The sequence below is a fragment of the Pteropus vampyrus genome, unplaced genomic scaffold (genome assembly GCF_000151845.1).
Source record: "Pteropus vampyrus isolate Shadow unplaced genomic scaffold, Pvam_2.0 Scaffold335, whole genome shotgun sequence".
In the NCBI taxonomy this organism is placed as follows: domain Eukaryota; kingdom Metazoa; phylum Chordata; class Mammalia; order Chiroptera; family Pteropodidae; genus Pteropus; species Pteropus vampyrus.
Genome location: NW_011889116.1, coordinates 1,785,545 through 1,806,925, shown reverse-complemented (window position 1 = coordinate 1,806,925; position 21,381 = coordinate 1,785,545). Strand labels below are relative to the sequence as shown.

Below are 21,381 nucleotides of genomic sequence, written 5' to 3'. Positions count from 1 at the left end.
ACTTTTACACACTTACTAGTATCTTGTACACACATAGTGAATACTCAATACATGTCTGCCAAATAAAATCAATGATTTGTTAAACTGATCTGCATGTAGTGTTGTTGAATTTTGTTTCTGATTTGCTTTTATTTTTGACACTGGAATCATTAGGTCCAAAAAACAATTTGATTGATTTTCAAAATTTGTTTAAGAGAACACTGCTACATTTTACTTATTAAAGCTACAATATATAAAGATGGCCTCACTTGTAGGCTTGGGTTTGGTTGTAAATCCTTGTTTTAAGATGGCGAGCAGAATTAAAAGCAGCATTCTCTTTTGTGGTGGTTACTGCTGCCCTCCTAAATTACAGAGAAGCTAGGTTAAAGGAGCATGCTTTTCACACATTCTTCATCAGATGTAGCTGGTAGGATTGCAGGATAAAAACACAACTGACCAAAACTGGAAATATGCCAATCGCAAATTGGGGGTGGAAGGTGAACTGAAAAAATATTTAGATACTAAGCTAGATTTTTTTCTCTTTAACTAATCCTACTTGAAAAGCCAAGTCCATGCATTACATTTTACTATGAATTAGAAAGTGAAAATAGTAAGTAATTTAATAATAATTAAAAAGAAAAAAAAAATCCCAGGGCATAACTTTACATGTAAGGGCAGGGTAACAACTGTATATTTAAGAGTGACAAGACAACAAGAAAAAGTAGACACACGTCTTTCAAGTCCTCTAAAAAGTAAAAGCTACCTCAAGAGCAGTGAATGTATATAAAGATCAATTTTAGAGATCAAAGTCCAATAAAATTTTTTCTAAGATATTCACATACTATTAAAATTTCCTAGAAACATAAAAATGCAACATCAACTATGCAGACCAGTAAACTTTGGATGCTTTACCAAAGTCCAAAGGCCTAAGAATTAATTTCAAGTATTTACTGAATGCCAAATAATATTGCCAGATATCATACAAGCACTAAGGATCTGAAAAGTGGTTTGAGTCACATAATTTTTAGAAGTGTATTCATATGTCATTTTTCAAAATTTTCTGGTTGAATGTGGAATAAATCTATTGAATTTTAAATTCTTAAAAAGTCACCATCTTTTTTTTAAAGGGCGGGAGTAGGAAGATTGAATCATTATAATTTTTTAAAAAAGAAAGATAAACACACTAAAAGACTTAGGAACCCTGTCAACTACTGTTGAAATAGGTGCTAAGAATCAAGGAACTATAATTTCTTTCCTTGTAATTCATTGTAATTCATTGTTGTAAAAACACTTGAGGAACCTTACTTGTAGTCCAAATTTTGATAATGACAAATTAGATGCCACTGGGAAGGAATTATGAATTTTTTTTAGTCTTTTCTTTGTCAAAAAGATGCTACCACCTGCCCTATCTACCTCTCAGCACCATACTGAGCATGAAATAACATATGTTTCTCTCACATATGTGTTATTTTCACAAGGCTTTTACAAATATAAGGAACCATAATCTTCATCATTGATTAGAAAATCCGGTTAACTGTAACAGCAGGTGTCAAACTGCTTCAAAGTATGTTTCAGGAAATAAATACAAGGTAACATTGTTAATCCAGAATTTAAAATAGCCCACACAAGCCACTGATGGTTAAGACTGACATACACAATCCCAAACTGGTTATGAAAACCTACTATACTGCAATACATGTTTAACTTAGCCAATAAAAAGTTTTACTTTAAAAGAAAGCATTGACAGTACAACTGATACTCTTGATTAATACAGCATATTCTGAAAACAATGCTACAATTTCAGGACACAGGCACATTGGCTACTCTAAATTATTAAAAATTAATGGTTATTTGCCCAATATCCACAGACATTTCATTTTAAAGCTACAGATCTAAAAGCGGTTAGTAATGTCAACTGGCTTTGTTTCAAAATTTCATTTTGTATTGGTCCATCAGGAAAAGAATCATATTTAGCAGATATAAGAAGAGGCAAAGTAGAAAATGGAAGTAAAGGAGGATACAAGTTTTATAATAATAAAGACAAAATAACATGAACAATGGACAATTTAACTATAATAATGAAATGAACTCTATAATAAGATACACAAACTACACATTATTTTAGCAGCAGAATACTCAAGAAAGTTGAGTAATAGGCAAGAATTAATACTGACATATAAACACAACCATCAAGTTGAGTATTCCCCTCCAGGAAAATGACTAGTTTACATTAACCACATTTCTTGATATTATGCTACAACTACCAAAAAGGTAGCTCAGCAGAGGCAATGTAAATAATCTTATGGATTGAGATGGGCTCAGTTTTTAGAACAGTTATGTGAACGCATCAAATTTAGTTTTTGGTCTTTCAGGTTGTCTAAAAAAGTCAGGAAACAGCCTGACAAATTTGTTTAAAGAAATTAAATAAGCCTACTCCCCAAAACAAATCAACAATGCCTTCCCCAAACCTTAAATTTATTTCCAGATTTTGAAGCATAAAAGGATAATTCATAACACAGCAGGCAAGGAGAGATTATAGAAATGTTGCTACATTATGCACATTTTATAACAATCTCATTAAAAGTGACCATTGTCATCCATTGTTTCAGTTTGTGAGAGGTGTTTTTAAAGATTATTCTACTAGCTTACTGAATTTACTAGGGCAAAAGTATCTACTAAATATATGAGGTAAGGAATTTTGCTTTACTTAGGCATGATGATTTTAAAAGACTCAAACCTTTGCTGAAGACTCCTTGAGTTCGATGAGACTGTCCTGTAGAAAATGAATGGAGATGACAGGTGAGCTGGCATAGTTCTCAGAACCCAGAGGAACTTTGGAAAGTATGGCTGTAACCTGGAAATAAACCAGCTACTTCTTGTGAGGATAAATCTCGTGATGTCATTATTATATGAATATCAACAATAAAAAACAAAAGCAAAACCATGTAATGGAATTGTAATGTTAAAAAAACTAAATTATATGTACTCAATGTAACAAATAAAAATCTTTCTATGCTCAGAATTTAAAAATAAATGTCAATGCCACATTTTTCATTACACTGTACTTAAGCTACAGGTAATGTTAAGAGGCTTAAAAAAATTAAAACATTTTTTTCTCCACAAAAAGTTTAAATTAATGGAGGTCACTGTGGAAGAACACTGTCTTATATTTTCATAGTTTTTCTTTAATAGGGAAGTTTGGATTTTTACTTTACTGTGACTCTAACATATACATTTTTATGTTAGCTAGAAAATTCAGTGGCATTATAATAACAACAAAATGTATTCTATAAAAGAGTAATCACTTTTTTTTGTGGAAAGTGCCTCTGATGGTGAATCTCATACCCCCCTACACACACACACACACACACACACACACACACACACACACACACACACACACACACAAAATCACTTAAAAGAAAAAGAAATCAATTATGGTATTCCACCACAGTGCTCTTGATGAAGAATTAGTTAACTTACAGTTTTAAAAGTTCAACGTACTGCAAATTCAAAGATTCCATGAAATTAGATGACTTTAGAATTAAAATTAAATATGGAGCAAGGAATGGCTACCCTGAGTCTTCAAGAAGGCTACACCCACGATTTTGTGCTGCAGTTGAATGCCTGGGGTTTCTCTTTGCTGGGTGGTAGGATTGGATGCCACATCTGCTTTTATCGTAACGCAAGGTTCAACTTGTTGGGAACCCAATGGGTATAAACAAACCTCCAAGGGAAGATACAACAGAAGCTGCATGCTCACTGAATATACACAACTACAGGAGAACTGATCACCAAGGAGACTTTAAAATGGAACTCCTTTCAAGACTCCTTCTTAGAAGGCACACATCGGTATGATGCTCATCAAGAAGCTTGATGAATTCAGAGGTATCTTGTTTATCCTGTATCATCCAGGAAGTCTTCAGTGCTATATATTCTTCATTATTTATGCTGAAAAATAAGCTTCATTCTGCTGAAAAGATTCATTTGCTTGTAGCCACCATTGCACTCCAAAAAGACTGCTTAAAGCAGTGAGGCACTTCTGGGTAAAATTTCCTTGTACTTTCAAACACTACAAAATTAGTGCTAGGTCCTTGAAGTTTTAACATTTTTATTACAAAAATACTCAACAGGAAAAAAAAATATCAGTCCACCAATATGTAAAAAATTCATTTTCTAATGGAACATAAAACCTCCAGTGGCTCCAGTGAATACTTGGCACAAGACTTGAAGGAAGTCAGGACACGTATTCCAAACAGGTGAGCCTAACATGGACGCTGCCTTCGTCAGGCTATACTAACCTTTACTGTTGAGGAATGTGATGGAGAAGGGTGGGTATCAATTTTGCGGCGTTTTTGTTCTGTTGGGACAAAAAGAAATAGTCACAATATGGTATAGTTCCACTTTTTCCAAACACTTCAAAAAAAAATCACCAACTTTTAAAGTCATCAAGTGTTAGTTGCCCTCAGTGAAGTCCCTAGATAATTTGCCAAAACAAGGAGACAAAAATCAACTATACGACAACCAAAGGTAAACAAATATAAATAAAGGTAAATTTACCCCTTTCAGGCTCAGCAATATCTGATCGGGGAACAGGTGACTTCAAGGACCCAGAAACTGGTGTTTTTTCTCCTCCTTTAACATTTTCCTTTGATTTCATTTCCTTTGCTATATCTCTTTCTCTGGATGGCTCCTTCTCTCTTTCCTTTTCTTGAGTCGATTTTGATTCTACATTAGGGACAGTGGTCTTAAATTTCTCATCTTTAGCTTTTTCTTCCTTCTTGAATTTTTCTTTTTCTTTGTCAGACTTAGGTGTTCTTTCCTTCGTCTCTCTTGCTTTTTCATCTTTATTTGGCCGCTCTTCTTTTGGTTTTTCTTTACCATCTTTACCAAGTACCCTGGCCTCTGGAGTAGTAGCTGGAGTCTTTTCTTTTTTATCTTTTTCTTTCTCCTTCCCTTTTTCTTTGTCATTTTCTTTAACAGTTTTGCTATTTAAAAATAAAAATATAAGATTTTTAGACAGTCATAAAATATATTTCATGTTTTAAATTATTAAGGGTTTCTTATTGACTTCAAAAATTACAGAACTAAGAATGCCCTTTGAAAACTAAAGGGCAACTTTTAGACAAGTAAAAAGGAAGTACTTGTCAAGTAAATAATAACCAAATTAATGAATAGCAGATTTAAAAGAATGATCAAAGTGATGCCAGCCCCTTCTTTTGTATACATTCATAACCTATGAGGACTATAAGGTAACAACCAAAAATTATCCCACAAACCAACCAAGGGCACTACTATCAGGAACTGAATGACTTGGCTGGCAGGATCACTGATCTAAATCAGTATAGGCTTTTCTTATGTTGATTATCTTTATCCAGATTGTCCACAGCAAACACTCAATCTTGAAATGTTTTCTTTTTCAATTTCGCCACCTACCTTTCCCTAAGTATCCCAGCAAGGGAAACAAAGTCAGTCTCAACATTATACAAAACATAATGAGGATGGTAAGAACATCATCAAAAGGTCAAAGTCCAACATAAATGACTTCCATAGTATTCAACTACTATCCTCTTTTCCATTCATGTCTAAAGAGATTAGTCATATAAGAATTCAGAATTTTGACATATAGCAAGCACAGTGTTCCTACCTGTTAGAGCCACTATTTCCATTGCTTGAATTCCCTTTCGGTGTGGCACTAGAAGCTTTATTAACACCTTTCACACCACACTGAGATCTCTCCCTTGATTTATCTGAAATAAAGGTAAAGTTTTATTTGGCAAGCCCCTAAATGTAAGTAAACTACAATTTCACAGCAAAAGGATTAGAGATTAATTAGAAAGAAACAAAGAATTGATTACTTCTTCACAGTTATAAACTCATACCTAGTGAATAAAAAAGTAATACTAAGCCAGCATTTTACTTGTCATGTGATACAAAACATTTTAGTGTTGTTGAAACAAAATGTATCACTTATAAATTTCTACAAATAAGCATACCAGTCTCCTCAGTACTGCTTTCATCCGATTTAGATGCACTTCCTATCGACGATGAAGAAGGCCCACCACCAGGCCCATTTTGTACACTGGCAACTGCATTCCTCGGAGGGGGGTCTTTGTGATGAAACTCATTTTCAGGTATCATGTATGACTTTCTACTTTTCAACTGCCCAGAGTAGCTGAAAGTCGCACAAAGTTTTTAAATATACAAATACAAATCAAATAGCACAAACATGGGATTTAAAAGAATAAAATTAGCAAGTTATTCACTCCACTACTTGGTTCCAAGGAATAAAAAATATTTTCAGTAAGTTCTTGTCTTTATAGAGCCCTAGTTGCTTTCTTAAAAGTAAAAATTTCGCTACAGCCATGCCACCCTGAACCTGCTAGATCTCGTCTGATCTCGGAAGCTAAGCAGGGTCGGGCCTGGTTAGTACTTGGATGGGAGATCATCTAGGAATACCAGGTGTTGTAGGCGCTTAAAAAAATAATAAACAAACAAACAAACAAAAATTTCAATGTAAACTAATCCTTAAACTAATATGACTTTTTCACTACTGAAGATCTGATAACCCAACGATGATAAAATTACATTTTTTCCAAACCAAGACATATTATATATGACTTATGAAACTGTCATCCAGTATAGACTGGAAGCTGTTAATCAGAAGTGACAACTCTCACCAGCCTTTGGGAACATGATCGCATAATCTCCCATAATCTCCTGAAGTAAGGCAGAAGATAAACTTCAACACTGTAAAACATTTTAAAGTCTTCAGAATCCTTCTGTCATCTAGTCTCATAAATCACATTAAAGTATAATTGTGTTACCCCATAGCCAATGCATAGAGATCAGGCCTCTTCTCTTTTTCTTCTTGGCAGATTTTATGCACTCTTCTTTCCAAAGCCTGACCCAGATTCAAAACTTTTGGGTACCAAGGAAGTATTTTTGTTAACACAATCAAGATATTCCTGATGTGAGTATATTCGCCTGTTTCAAGGCAATGCACTGATGCCTACAACAAACATTTTAAGATCCATTATTATAAAAGTCTAAGTATGAAAAGAAAAAAAAAACATCTTTGAGAAATACATTTTTTTACCTTGGTTAGTTTGTAATGCCATTTATGTACAACATGTCGAAAATTTTCATAGTCTAATTGGTCAGCTTTATTTCCACCATCGAATCCAGTTGCTCTTAATATGGTAAGGAATCCTGGATAATTTCCACATTCCTAAGGGAGAAAAAAAGGTTGTTACTTTTAAAGAAAAATTCTGTCCCCCAAAACAGCAGAGGCTGAAATTGAAGTAGACTAGATTAATGATTCCATGTAAAAATATGATGTACATTTGAATGACAGGTAGTTTTCACAGAAAAGTTCAACTTATTCAGTGATACTAATTTGGAACATTGTCAGTGTGAGATAGCACTTTTTAAAAATGGATGAATTATGCTTAAATTTTTAACATCATTTTACAACTAAATCTTAAACTCAGCTTCCCTTTTAAAATTAGAGATTTTAACCTAGAGATTACTGGAAGTGGTCATTATGCATGGTAAAATATAAGCCTACTTATTAGTCATACCTTTTCATATGTGGCTCTATCACTGTGCCACCTGGTTACAGTCTCTAACATGCAGCAAAGAAATCTCCCATATCGACTAGCTTCATTTTCAGTACAGCTTGCAACTGTGTAAATTATGTCGGAGAAAACCTACAGGAAAAAAATGTTTGGAAAATAAAAACAAATCAAAATTAGTTCAAAATGTTAAAAAAAGATTGTGTTATAGCAAATCATAATAAATTAAACAGGTAAGTTTAGTCAAAATGTATCTTCTCCTTTTATAGTCACAATTCCACAGACCTTTAAAGATTTTAGCGTTTGTGAAAAAATAGCACATTCGTAAAGCAATAACAAAAACTTTTATAAAGAAAGCTGATTTACAATGACAAAAAAAACTATCATTATTATTACATTATAACTTCTTTAACAAACACTTAGCCATAGATATTACTGGGGTTAGGGGGACAGTAAGCAGAGGCGAGGCTGACAGACACTAGAAATTAGGCAGCTGGCATGCTGTAACATATATTGCATTTTTAAACCACAAAATGCAGTAATTTATTAAGAAAAAAGCCAGAGGCAAAAATCTGTGAAGGTAACCATATTGTAAAGCAACCCTGCTTTTATGAATTTGTGAAGGTGTAAGCTTTTTTTGTTTATGAGGGGGTGAAGATTAAAAATGGAGAAGAGAGTTCTACCTATCATGACAAACATAAACCCAAATGTTGAGTTAATAAATTAACAAGGGGTGCTTATTATGTATCAGGAACTATTCAAAGTGCTTTTGTGTGTAGTGACTCACTTAATGCTCACAACAATCTTCTGAAGCAGGTACTAGCATCCCATTTTATAGATAAGAAAACTGAGGCACAGAGAGGTTAAAAAAACTTGCCAAAGATCATGTAGCTAGAAAGTAGCAGAGCTAGGATTCAAGTTCAGGCACTTGGCTCTTGAGTTCATGCTTTTAACGACACACACAATAATACCTCTATAGATTATAATGTTTAGCTATCTTTGTGTGAGATTTTTTTTTAAAGGTTGCAATAAAAAGAACTTACTCGATCATAGCAAAGAAGTGTGGAAAAATTTGGAGTTTTCTGTTGATGTACCAATTCAACAAAACGAGCACAGTAAACAGCATCAATTGCTGAAAAAATACATCGAGGAAATATACACAGCTGTAGAAATTTTGTGATGGTCTCATTTTTGGTAGATTCTAAAAATAAGGGAAGAATATATTAAGTGGTAAACTTCTTCCTCAAGTGCCTCAAGGCTACTAAACATGACAACATATTAACTTTAGTGTAGAGAATGCTATAAAACCACAAACTATTTATAGTTTGTAACCAAAAGGTCATGCCTGGGATAAGACTTTCATTTCCACTCTGTGGATACTTTTGTATTTATAATTTCTCCAGAAATATGAACATGTGAAGTCGACTCTGCCTTAATGAATAACCAAAGAATGGGAGAGTGAACAGAGTTGAAATACAAACATAATACACTTCAACACCTCCAAGGCTAAAAAGATTTGCTTTTGTAATTTAGCAGTCACAGGAATGTAGCAATTCCAACTTACTTGCTAAAAGCCAGTTGTCCTTTTCCAGCTTCAGTCTCTGTAGAACTCGCTGTACATGTTCCATCTGTTTCTTTTCTTCTTCAAGAAGCTTGTCCTGAAGAGCAGTACAACGCTCCTTCTCTTTTTTCTTTTTATTTGGAGGCTACAAAGTATAAGTTAGATACTTTTCTAACTACAGGCACATTACCTCCCTTTATTTTAATTAAAAATCTCAAAAAGGGATAAATACTGATATTTTATGTTCATTGCTTCAACAGGGATGTTTAGGAGTCTACTTAGATGTGCTCTCACCTTCATTTAACAATTTCAAGACAAAGTCATCCAATCTTCATACAGGTTACCCTTGCAACACTGGTACTCCAAGTCTGAGGCATGGAGTCATCTTTGACTCTTCCTTCTCCTTCATTCCAATATCTCAATTGTTTATAAGTCTTGTGTAGTCTCACTACTCCCACCATAGTCTATGCTCTCGGTACTTCACAATGAATTACCCAAAAAGCCGCCTAGCTGATCTCCAGCCTAATGCCAGTCCCTTCCCCTATAAAATGGATCCCTCATACCGCTGCCACAAATAATCTTTCTAAAAAATCATCTTTATCATTATCAAGCCCTGGCTCAGAAATCCAAAACTGCTCTCAATTTTATCAAGTCCTCTTTTCTAACATTCATTGCCCTATATACTCTGGCCACATCCCAACCATTCCAAATTTATCACTAAGCCCATTTGCTATATTAAAAGTTATCTCCTTAAACCTTGGACCATTTCACACCTTTGCTGAAACTCTAGAGTAAAAATCAATTTGCCTCCATATTTTCAAACTTAATCTATCTTTAAGACCTACACAGCTCAAGACTCACCTCTTCAATAAAGCCTTCTTCTAAAGAACTCTCTTTTGGGAACGCCTATTGCTCTTGCAGTTGGAGTCACAGATCATTTTAAGTTGCTAACACAGCCCTCAGTAGAAAAGCAAACTCAAATACCTTTGGATTGATCAAAACCTCCACGACTTGGCAAGTGCCTGCCCCTACCCATTGAGAGATCACCATTAAATCCACTTAGGAAAATACTATATAGCAATAAGACTGTAGCTTTAAGAAAGTATGGGTAATGTTGAATTAATGCTATGAAGTTATTGCACTTGAGCTACTAGAACAAAAACCTACCATTTCCTGATTGTCATCAATTGCTTTCATCTGGACTTTAAGTTTATTGACTTCCCGTTCATAGCTGGTATGTGGAACTGCAAGGTCATACATTGTCAATGACCAGAATGTGGCATAGAATTGAGGGCTGATATCATCCCAGACCTTGGAAACATGTAAAGAAACCACTGCTTCATGGACAGGAGCCATCACGATTTCACATGATGTAATGTACTTGTGAACTTTATGTTGTTGTTTACTTCCTTTTTCTGATTTTTTAAGTTCGTCATACTTGGACTGGAAATAAAAAGTAAACACACACACAATTTATAGCACTGACTTTCACAGGGTAAAAACTTATGTTCCTTTTTCAAGAATCAGAAGATGACCAATCAAAACTGTTGTAGGAATTCTAATTCCTTATTAACATTCATTTTAAGGCAAATCATCCCTGGAAGCTATTCTACTCCTTAGTCCTGTGTGCTCACTAGGAGCTTTCAAAAAGATTCTTATTGAATCTGACCTGTTGAGTAAGTGAATAGGGTACGTGTGTCCCCGGGCTGTTCCCCCCACCCTATTCTCTCTTACTGCTGCATCAAAGATTGGGCATGCAGGGTTTCCACTCCTGCTTTTGAAATATTCATGGGAACCAAGTAGAGGGTCTTAACACTAGTAAAGAGGCAGAATGTAACTAGTGACAACCAGCCAGGACGGAATGTTTTATCACTACATGTAGTCCCCATTGGCTGTTACGATTTGTCATTTAAGAAGCTGCATCAATGCTAAGAAAGGTTATGAGAAAGTACCATAAGACTACTAAGTAGGCTGACCAACTGTCCAGGTTTGCCAGTGATTGAGGGATTTCCTGGCATGCAAGACTTTAGTGCTAACACTGGGAAAGTCCTAGGCAAATCAGGACCAACTGGTCACCCTAATGCTAAGCTAAATGAGATTTTCTATGAATGGCTATGGTATATTGGAGTATAATGTGTATGGGAACTAACAATGCAACTTTTTTGGCCCAATTGGTTTATCCTAATTTGCGGGGTGGAGGGGGGGGGGGAGTCAGAGGAAGGCCATACTCTTAATTGTATGAGAAAAAAAATCTGTTAGTACAATGGGAAGAACTACATATTAGTTCACAGAGTATATGCCAAATGTCATAAAGAAAATAATAACCAAGTGATGCTATTGCTATTGTCTCATGACCTTCAGTCTCTAGGATGAAAGAGCTCTCATCCAGAAAATTTTGTTTGGGTTAGGCTTCATCCCTGAAGATGAACCTAAGAGGAGATCTAAAACGAACTTTTTTCTTTGTTAGAAAAACACTTAAATCATTCAATTTGTGCTAACTATGGAACCCGGAACTACAAGGTCAGAGGTGAAAGGTTCTGCTTTTGGTTTTACATCATGATAGGAAGGAGTCTTGACTCCTTATAGTCCAGCTGCCTTCCCTCCTGAGTGCCACTATACTCCAGGCTCACTGGACTTGAAGGCATACCAAGTACTCTTTGCATCTCAAGAGGCTCTGAGAATTGTACCATTAATCTAGAAGTGGGAATATTTGTCTCCCATTATCTGCACTTTAGAGAGCACACTGATAACTACTGAGACCACATAGGTGACAAAGATAAAAAGAACATTACTTATGAGAGAGAAGTCCCAATTATATCAGAGACCTGAGAGACAGGCAGTTGGGATAAGAAAGGGTTTTAATCCATTTCCCATTTAGAGAAAAAAGTGTGGCCCGTTGCCAGCATTAATTTAATTTTACATAAACATACTCTTTGAGACTGAAGTGAATGACTGGTTTTCAATGTGAAAATAAAATATAAAAACTGTTCTTGGAGTTATTTCTAAACAGAACTTGCCTTTAATCCTAATGTAACAGAAATGTATACATAAATCAGATTCATCAAATGATTCTCTGGCTAACAACTGTTCAAGAATGATGTTAATATCATGCGGAAAAATGCCATGTTTTCTAGGATTTGACATTTTCAGCAATTGAGAATTACTATATTTTGTAATCAGAAATACCACTACTAAAAACAGAATGCTATAAATAGAATGATCTCATTTGTTTTCGAAGACTATCAATAATACTAGAGTGATACGAAAATAATAAAAGCAAGATATTTCGTGGCAAACTTTGGGAGTAAGGTTAGGACTGTAATCCGCGAGTTACCTCGGGGTAAACACTGCAGCCGCAAGTGCTGCCAGCGAGTATTCTCAGGGAAAATGGGAAATGGGTTAAATTTTTGAAGTGGATTCTACTGATGGTAACTAATATGAATCTATATGAGCAGAATGACATCTGCTAAGGTTCTAAGAAAAAAACATAGGATAAAATAGTTCCGAAACTACATGTATTAGATAGCTTAGCTACCTGATTTGGGTGAGATCTAAATTATTAACTGGGGGAAAGCTTTTCTTTCATATCTATGTTGCAAGGTAGGTCTCAGCAATCAAAACTGAAAACCAAGTTATAGGTATGAAAGGGTTATATGATAGCCCCTGTCTCTCCAATCCTCTGATTCTGAATCTGTGAATTCTATTGCTAGGTATCCCACTATTTCCTATCTAGTTAAAAAAAATAGGCTTGATCAGAAAAGACACCTACATTTCATATTTACCTAGATGAATATTTTCTTGTCTAAAGTCAGTTTAACTCCCTCGTCAAGCTCACATCTTCAGTCAAATGGAGAGGCATAATAGGTCTACATCTCAAGTCACCTTGGGAACTAGATCTAGGGATAGAACTGATATCAACAGTTATTGCTGTACTTCTCATTACTGTTCAAAAAGCTCTTGTTGGCCCAAGAGTCTGAGCAGTGTTTGGTTGGCTGAATTATTCCTATGAGAGCCTGCTGGTAGTCAATTTATGGAAGGGACCTCCAATACTCATACTCTCTCGTCAAAGGCTCTTCAAGAGAGGTTTTCACCCAAGAAGCATAACCAAGAATCCCCGGGGAAGGTTGGATACCATCCAGTACAACCAAAGTTGCCAAGGAACTCCCTTTCCAGAGGGTGGCATGTGGCCTATCCCTGACTTGACTGTATAGCCACCTCTGTATAGTTTTCTGTTTTCCTCTTCAACCCAGAGAGGGAAATGACATTTCTTTGTTTAGATTTTTGTATCTCTTAAATGACAAAGACATAATATTTTATACAGGCTACAGAAAAGGTAGCTATTGGTATGAATGACCTGCTCCATTTTCTGACCTGGAAAAGTTCAGCCAACCTCAGGCAACCAGGTGTTCCTGTTTGCTAGGGTTCAATATCGCTGATTACTGTGTTCTCTTCTCAGTATAGCACAGGGCAGGTCAGAATTCCTGAGATGAAGAAATTCTCCCACCTCAGTCCTTCAAGAAATCAGGTCCCCTGTTGTATAGCTGAGACTGATCTACTGTGGGGTGGGGCGACAACACAAGACATAACTATGCAGAGAGCATACAATTTTCTGGATTGAGAGATTCTAAAGGAGAAGAAAAGGCCTAATCTTACTTCCCTTATCCCTTTACCCTCCAGAGTATAGCACAAAATAGCATCATAATGCTAATACCATGATAATTACATCAATTAACATTTAGTTAATTGTTACAAGGAAGTGTGAGACCATAGCAGTTGATATGCAAACACTAAAAGCTGATGGTCCCTTAAATGATCGATCAGCACTTTTTCCATGCCTCTACTACAGAGCCCTGTATCCCAGTTGGGAACAAAAATGGGATCCTAATTTAAGATAAGGACCAAGATCTTCCCCAAAATCTGTAGTGAAAGCCTTGTACAGTAGACTTAAAAACAACAACAAATAAACAGAAGGGCCAGAATCCAAGTCTACACTAAAATGAAGAATATGCTGGAACTCCAGTCAAAGTGGAGGACTGACCATGGCCCTGAGGGAAAAAGAAATGTGAATTCCCATTAGGTCACTGCTTTGCAGGGAAAAGTCTAGGTGGCAGAACAGAGGACAGAGGGCTGTTTCCTCTTCCTTCACACCCTTACTTGAATTTGAATACAGTCACCACTGGAATAGCCTGCTTGAGAAGGCTCTAGATTGCTTTTGTTGTTGTTGTTTTCTGTTTTTAGTTGTTTCATTTAGGTGGAGAGAAATAAAACAAGAACCCTAAATACACCTTTCCTAGAAGTTGCACAACAGAGACGATAGAGTTTTTAGAAGATTTGGGACTGGGTAAGTCTTTCTGTCTGTATTTCCTTCAAGGCAGTATGATAACAGCAAGTCAACTATCTGACAGGAATATTGTCATTGAGGAAACAGGACCTTATTCAACAGGAGTGTTGCTCAGAATAACATACCACATTTACCTGTTTCAGAATCATCTAGTGCTTGTTAAAAAGCAAACGAAACAAATTCCCAGGTACCATTCGAGTTACTAAATTAAAATTTAGGGACATGGGATCAAGTTTTTAAGATGCTTCCCTGGTGATTCTCATCTACACTAACGTTTGAGAACTACAGTTCTAGAAAGCCCATAAGACATCAACCTGAACTGGTGGCTAGTAACAGTAAAATTATAGAACTAGTTACGACTTACTTTTAAAGAGGGCATTTTCATTATACACTGCTCAGAGCTGAGTATTAACAAAAGAGTTAACTCTCCAAGAGACCTATCCATATCTATGTCAAAGTAAAATGCATTTACAAATAAAACAGCTAAAGTAGTTTGGAATCATTCTTGAATGGCAGCAAAGATATTTATACTTACTGAAATATGATGTGCATACATTGGCCTAGACAGGAAAAATGCTGCATCATGGGGTGTATGAAATTCGTTACAGAGTACATCAATTGAAGGCACTCGCTTTATATAATCTTCTGTGCTTAGATTAGATGCTAAAAACCCACCAAACTGTACCAGGGTGTCATGACACTAAATTTAAAAAATAAGACAAAAAATGCAGATGTGCTATCATTTTACAAAAACATACATTTTCCAAAATAATTAAGATGCCATTTTAACAATATTCTGATTAACAAGAATTCAAATTTTGCAAATTGAAAGAACTTTAGAGACAATCTACAAACATAATCATATTACAAAAAAGATGCCGAGGTCCTGAAAAGTTGACTAATCTAAGGCTTTAATACCAACCAGGCCTCAAGTTCCAAGCTATTGTTTATCACCTTTAATAGAATGTTACCTAAGTCACGTACAACAATTTTATGTATATAAAAATCAAATTCCTTGCCCTTAAAAGATGAAAACTTTATAAAATATGTTATCATTTTTCCTTGTAACACAGTGATAAACACATTTTGTAGGCCGCCCATAGGTTTTGGTGCTTAATATTTATAAATATATTTTACAAATAAAGATCAATCTACTTTGTTGTGATTGAAATTCCAGATTTATAGAGATCAGGAAAGACAGAACAAACAACTTGAAGCTATCTACTCAACTAAAAACCTTATACATATTATTACATCTCCTATAGCCATCACTTAAATATCATAATTTTACACAGAAATAGCCCACATTTTCAGAATATCTATTTTACATTAGAGCTGTTTCACACTCACATGATGTGCAAAATGACATTTTTCGAGTTATATAATATTCTATGTTTGCCATTATCAGGATTTAAAAAATCCATATAAACGCGAAAGCCACTTTAACTTGCCTGATCATAGAGCTTTCCCACAAGTTTCAAATGTTTCTCTCCACCTTCCTGAAAAATTACTCCATTCCTCTGCTGAGCCATAAGCAAACAGAGAGGAAGAGCAAGATCATGGTCTAATAGTGCATCCTTTAATCTCTGTGAAGATTTTTTAGTGTTTCTGATCTGGCCGAAATAACCACCCTGCACAAGAGAAGATATTAATTTACCAGTGCACAATACACAACACATGCCATCTGATTTGAAGAAGACAGAGAAAGTTCACTTACAATCCTGAAGATAGAATTACATTAGTGACGCTAATACTGGTTATAGTCAATGGTTTAAAGATAATTGTCAATTGTCTTGAAACTTCTGCATATTTCACATTTTCTACCTTGCAGTCTCTTATAAACAATTATTCTTTATTCAGTGTGGAGCAGATTCAACAACAGAATAACTATGTTCAGATTTATGTCAGTCAGGATATCAAGGACCACAGAAGGTTTGATATTTGTTTCCCTTATAGATGTATTAATGATATTCTTTTATACTTTGTTTCAGCTTTTTTAAAGGGTTAAAATAACTAACATTTCAATTTTTAAAAGGGAGCTGGGGGTGGTAGTGAGAGGAGGGTGTGCATGGTTTTGATGTTTGGCTTTATGTAGTTATATATTGTTTGAATTCTTTATACTGTGAGCATGCATACACTTTGAATTTAAAAAGTGAATAAAAAAATAGCAATTCTCACCTCAGCTTTTAGTTGCTCTCCACCAGTCATGGCCTCTAGTTGCTCCATTGTCATTTCTTCTGTAATTTCTATTCCTGCCATTTTTTGTACCACTTCTTTCAATATCAGCAAGTCAAAACTATTTAGAAAAAATAAGAAACAGCCTACAGTTGAAACTTCAACATAACAGTGACAATATATTATAATTAATAAAATCCCTAAATTATCTGTATATAAAAATGAGAGGAAGGGGGCTGAAGCTGTTTTTAAAGAAAAACTGCATTCCTAGAACTATACTGAAAAATATTTGGGCCATGCAATATGTTTATGTTTATTTTAACTTTTTACTTGGAAATAATTTCAAATACACAGATAGCATAAAATAGTACAAATAAAAATAGTACAAAGCACACCAATGTATATCCTTTACCCCAACTTCACCTAACATTTTACTCCTATTTCTCATTTTATCATTTGTTTTCTCTCCTTCGCCTCTCACTCTCTCTCTACACACACACACACACACACACACACACTTTTGAACTATTTGAGAGTAACTTATTTAGTAAGCAACATCATCTTAGGGGTACATTTTAGCCCTAGAATTCCTAAGAACATATCTCCTAAGAGTGCATTTCCTAAGAAAACCACTATTCTCTTACATCAACCACAGCATAGATCAATTTAGTAAATCTAACACTGATACAATACTTTTATCTAATCTACAGTTCATATTTCATTTTTATCAGCTGACCCAATAATGTCTTCCAGTACAGGATGGCCAATATATATTTTAATGGTAATAGAGTCAATTCTCTAAACAATCATGCACACTTGGGAGGGAGGGAGAAAAAAAAGGAAGGGAATGGAAGTTCCAAGTTATGGTGTTTGAGCCTAAGATGACAGTTTAGTGGCCAGCCTTAAGCAATTTATTACTGTGCCAACAGTTATACATTTTAATTCTCAAAGTTTAGGACTGTCAATGGAAATAACACTTATGACTTCCAAAATCTTCTTTAGTTAAGTAATGAAGATAAAGTGAAAGCATTCTTTCCTCCAAACAAATATAGATGTTTTCCCAATGGTAAAGCTAGACATACCCAAGACACGAGTTAATAGACAAAGGAACAGTTTTCTAAGATTCTTAATGTTTATTCTCTCAACTGGCCTTGTCTTCCCTAAACGGTTTTTGAAGAAAAAAAAAAAAACCCTCACAGAAATTAGTACACAATAAGTACCAATGAAATATTTTAATTTTTCTTTAAACTATCTTTTAATTAGATGGTCACAAAAACTATTCACGGTACAGAAAACTGGCATAGATTTAAAAAGAACATGCTCTCCTGGCCTATAGCCACAGAAGAGTAAAATGTATAGGAATGACTGATAGATGAGCATAGACTAAGTGATATGTGGATAAAATCCTGAGTCTAAATATTATTTTTTAAAGTTTTCTCTAAATCAAAATAAAAATGTCAAGAATTACTGATATTGGTCCAGAATAATAAAAGTATTTATAAAGAAAAGGTGACACTGCCCAAAACATATGTAAGCTTTATGTCTGAAGCTCAAATTCCAAAAAGAATTCCTAAAAATAAACATGTTCCTACCAAATGTTTAATGCAAAGGCCAATTACTGTCCAGTAGCATAGTCAATACTGAAATATCTTTTGTCATAAGAGGATTTACAATATACCATATTAACCATTTATTCAAAAGCTTAACAGGTAGTCAAAATGAGTTAGTCTTTTTAGAGTTACATATATAGCCAAACATTAATTTCATTCTGCAAAAGAAGTGTTTGTGTATTAAATTATAATTTCTTTTAATTAAAGAATTCCACATAAATAAGTGAAGAACTATTCTACTTAAGCCTACAATCAACAAATAGTTTTTCAGGATAATAGCAATTTAATATCCCATTATCACCAGAAGTACTTTATTCAATATCATTTACATATAATTTGCTATAAATACCTTTTGCCTGCCTTTAGCTGATTAGCCACATATTGAAGAAGACCAGCAAGATCAATTGGATATTTACGAAAAACTGCACCACAGAAACTAGCCAGACCTATATGAAATTTAAAAATAAAATGACTTTTTAAAAACAATTCATAAAACAAAAAATACAATATTAAGTGTCATTTCTTCCACTAACTCAATTTCTAAAACAAAATGAGGTAGGAATCATTATATTGCTGATGCTACTTAATGGAATTTTATAACTGATAATATTTATTGGGAATATATATGCCAAACACTATACTAAGTACTTTATGTAACTACCTCATTTAATGTTTACAACAATCATCTCAGGTTCATATAAATCTATTAATGATGAAAATTTAGAACATGTAACTTGCTCAAGGTCACATAGTTGATATGAGGTAGAGCAGTGATTCAAATCTATATGGCCTGATTCCAGAGCCTATGACATTAATTAGGCCACAACAAAATCTTGGAGATCACTCAGTAAATAAATGACCAACGAAACACCTGCCCCTCAAATGTCTGTGTCAAGAAAAAAAATCTCTTTTTATCTAGAAACATGCTACTAGTTGTAGAAGGGCAAGGAAACAGGTAAAGCATTGCTAGACCAAGAAGCAAACAAAAGACCATCTTAACCAATAGTCCTTATCACATCATGAGTAGATAGAAAATCCAGCCAACTCAAGAGGAGGAGATCCTAGTAAAGTCAAATTATCTGTAGTCTTTTTGACAATTATTTGCTGAGCACCTAAAGGATAATGGACAAAACACAGGTCCTGCCCTCAAGGAGCTTATGGTTTAGTGAGGGATACAGAAAAGTAAACTGAAATAACTATGATGAATAAAAAGTTCCACGGGAGTACAAAGAGGGGCACCTAACTGACTTTTGGGTGGGAATGTTAATAGGGAAAGCTTTCTGAAGAATGTTACCTCTAAGCTGAAATCTTAAGATATGATGGAGGAGAGGAGTTGGTATGGAAGGGTATTCCAAGTAGAGGGAATAATGTGCAAATGGGCCATGGAAAGTGTAAGAAATTCAGTATTAATGGAACCTAGAATATGGAGGAGGGGCAAAAGATGAGGCTAGTACAGTGAGTAAGAACCTGATTCCCAAAGAACTTACGTGTATGACATTACAGATTTCAGACTTTAAAGGGCAATGGAGAGTTATTGCAAAGTTCAGCTATCACACACAATAGGTTGAAAGGAAAAGGAACTGGCTACTAGAAATCAAAGGTACAAGAATTTTTTTTTAAAGGCTGGGTTTTTTTGTTTGTTTTTTATTAAACAACCAATGTTTATTCTTTTAAGAAGACTGGAACCTCAGGATGGAAATGAAAGAAGGGAGAATAGTTCCCTTAAAATTAATTCTTCTAAAATAATAGAAAGAATTTTTATCTCCCCAGTAATACTTGCCCAAATTCTATCATAGCCGATACTGGCCTCTTGAGTTGGAAAATGAATAAGTACTATATGAACCTCCTTACACAGCCAAGAACTTAAACAAACACTCTGCAGAAAAAGCTGAGAGACTAGAGATTTTCAAGAGCTCTTGCCAACAGACTCTTAGCGCAGATAACAGAATACACAGCATGGTTGTTACAACAGATGGAAATTTCATCCTTGGAAAAATACTTACTTTGAAGCCAGCTTGAGATGGTTGTGTCATCATGTTTCATTCTCTCCTTTTCTGGATTAGCTAAAGCTTCAATGATACAATCTTTCATACATTTAGAAAAAATTTTAAGTCACTATATTTCTAACAAAGACCCTTAAAACAACAACAAAAAAAGCTACATCTTGGAAAAAAATTAAATTGTTAGCTTCAAGTTATTACAAAGTATTGAAAAATACACTCACTATATACCAACTTTCCTTCTTTAGCTTCTTTTCCATCTTTCAGCAAGCAAAACAGATTCTACCTATATCAAAATGTTTGATAAATGTAACATTGTCTCTCCCTGTATACAACACAAATACGCACACAAATTCCTGACTGGCCAACCTTCAGATCAGCCAACTGAATCACCCTCAGATGGTTACAAAAGGAACTTAGAATGAAAGTAAAACATTCACCATTAGTATCTATGAAATGTGAAATGTACGTGCTACTTCACTTGAAAGGATACAGGCCAAGACATCATAATTCAATGAAGTGAGGTATTTCAGTGAATCTACTACAGGTGTTATTAAGTTATCATACTTCTGTATTTGTGACAAGATCTGGAAGACAGCAACAAAGAAGAGACGGTATTAACTAATCAAAAGAGAACTACTGTGCTAACTAAATAATGGCTATACTTTTCATTTTTCAAAAGTAGTTTCCTTTCATTTTATATTTGCATAAAACCTACTAGCCTATTAGCTCCTTAGAAAATATTTTCCTAGACTACATTTTCCAATTAGAAATTGTCATTCTGGGGTATCTAAAGCTGAATTTTGGAATTATAAAAGCTAATCTCATGTCAAGTGTGTTTTAGAAATCTCTTTCTAAATAATGGAAGTATTACATCTAAATCACAATGAAATGTTATTCAAATGTTTCTAACAACTAAAATCAAATAATGAATCTATTAATGTTTCTAAGTCAAAATGTGGTAAACAAGATAATGTTAGATTGTTTATAACAGCAGCATTGTTAAATATTACTAGAAAGTAAATCAATGTATTAAATATTATATGCTAAGTTTTGTCATTAGAATAGCCATACAATATTTCATTTGCTAAAGGTTTTTTTCCATAAAACTACCATTTTTAAAACTACATCATTTCAT

At 34.5% G+C, this 21,381-nt stretch overlaps 1 protein-coding gene and 1 pseudogene across 11 annotated transcripts in view; one reads left to right on the top strand and one right to left on the bottom strand.

Annotated features, from left to right (window-relative positions):
* The window catches only part of THOC2 (THO complex 2), a 99,016-nt gene that overhangs the window by 12,105 nt on the left and 65,530 nt on the right, over positions 1-21,381 (bottom strand). For 4 of the 11 annotated variants that reach the window (XM_023522178.1, XM_023522179.1, XM_023522181.1 and 1 more), the window contains 17 exons: positions 20,737-20,830; positions 20,247-20,327; positions 18,593-18,689; positions 16,637-16,754; positions 15,910-16,089; positions 14,994-15,158; positions 10,285-10,560; positions 9,121-9,262; positions 8,600-8,757; positions 7,563-7,691; positions 7,079-7,210; positions 6,807-6,991; positions 5,976-6,154; positions 5,627-5,729; positions 4,540-4,967; positions 4,281-4,339; positions 2,717-2,848 (listed from right to left, as the gene is read on the bottom strand). In XM_023522178.1, the coding sequence (XP_023377946.1) occupies positions 2,717-2,848; positions 4,281-4,339; positions 4,540-4,967; positions 5,627-5,729; positions 5,976-6,154; positions 6,807-6,991; positions 7,079-7,210; positions 7,563-7,691; positions 8,600-8,757; positions 9,121-9,262; positions 10,285-10,560; positions 14,994-15,158; positions 15,910-16,089; positions 16,637-16,754; positions 18,593-18,689; positions 20,247-20,327; positions 20,737-20,830 (2,658 nt within the window). The remainder of the gene's footprint in view (positions 1-2,716; positions 2,849-4,280; positions 4,340-4,539; positions 4,968-5,626; positions 5,730-5,975; positions 6,155-6,806; positions 6,992-7,078; positions 7,211-7,562; positions 7,692-8,599; positions 8,758-9,120; positions 9,263-10,284; positions 10,561-14,993; positions 15,159-15,909; positions 16,090-16,636; positions 16,755-18,592; positions 18,690-20,246; positions 20,328-20,736; positions 20,831-21,381) is intronic. The other 7 variants (XM_023522183.1, XM_023522184.1, XM_011378238.2 and 4 more) reach the window with 3 other exon arrangements.
* Positions 6,335-6,453, top strand: LOC111730780 (annotated as a pseudogene).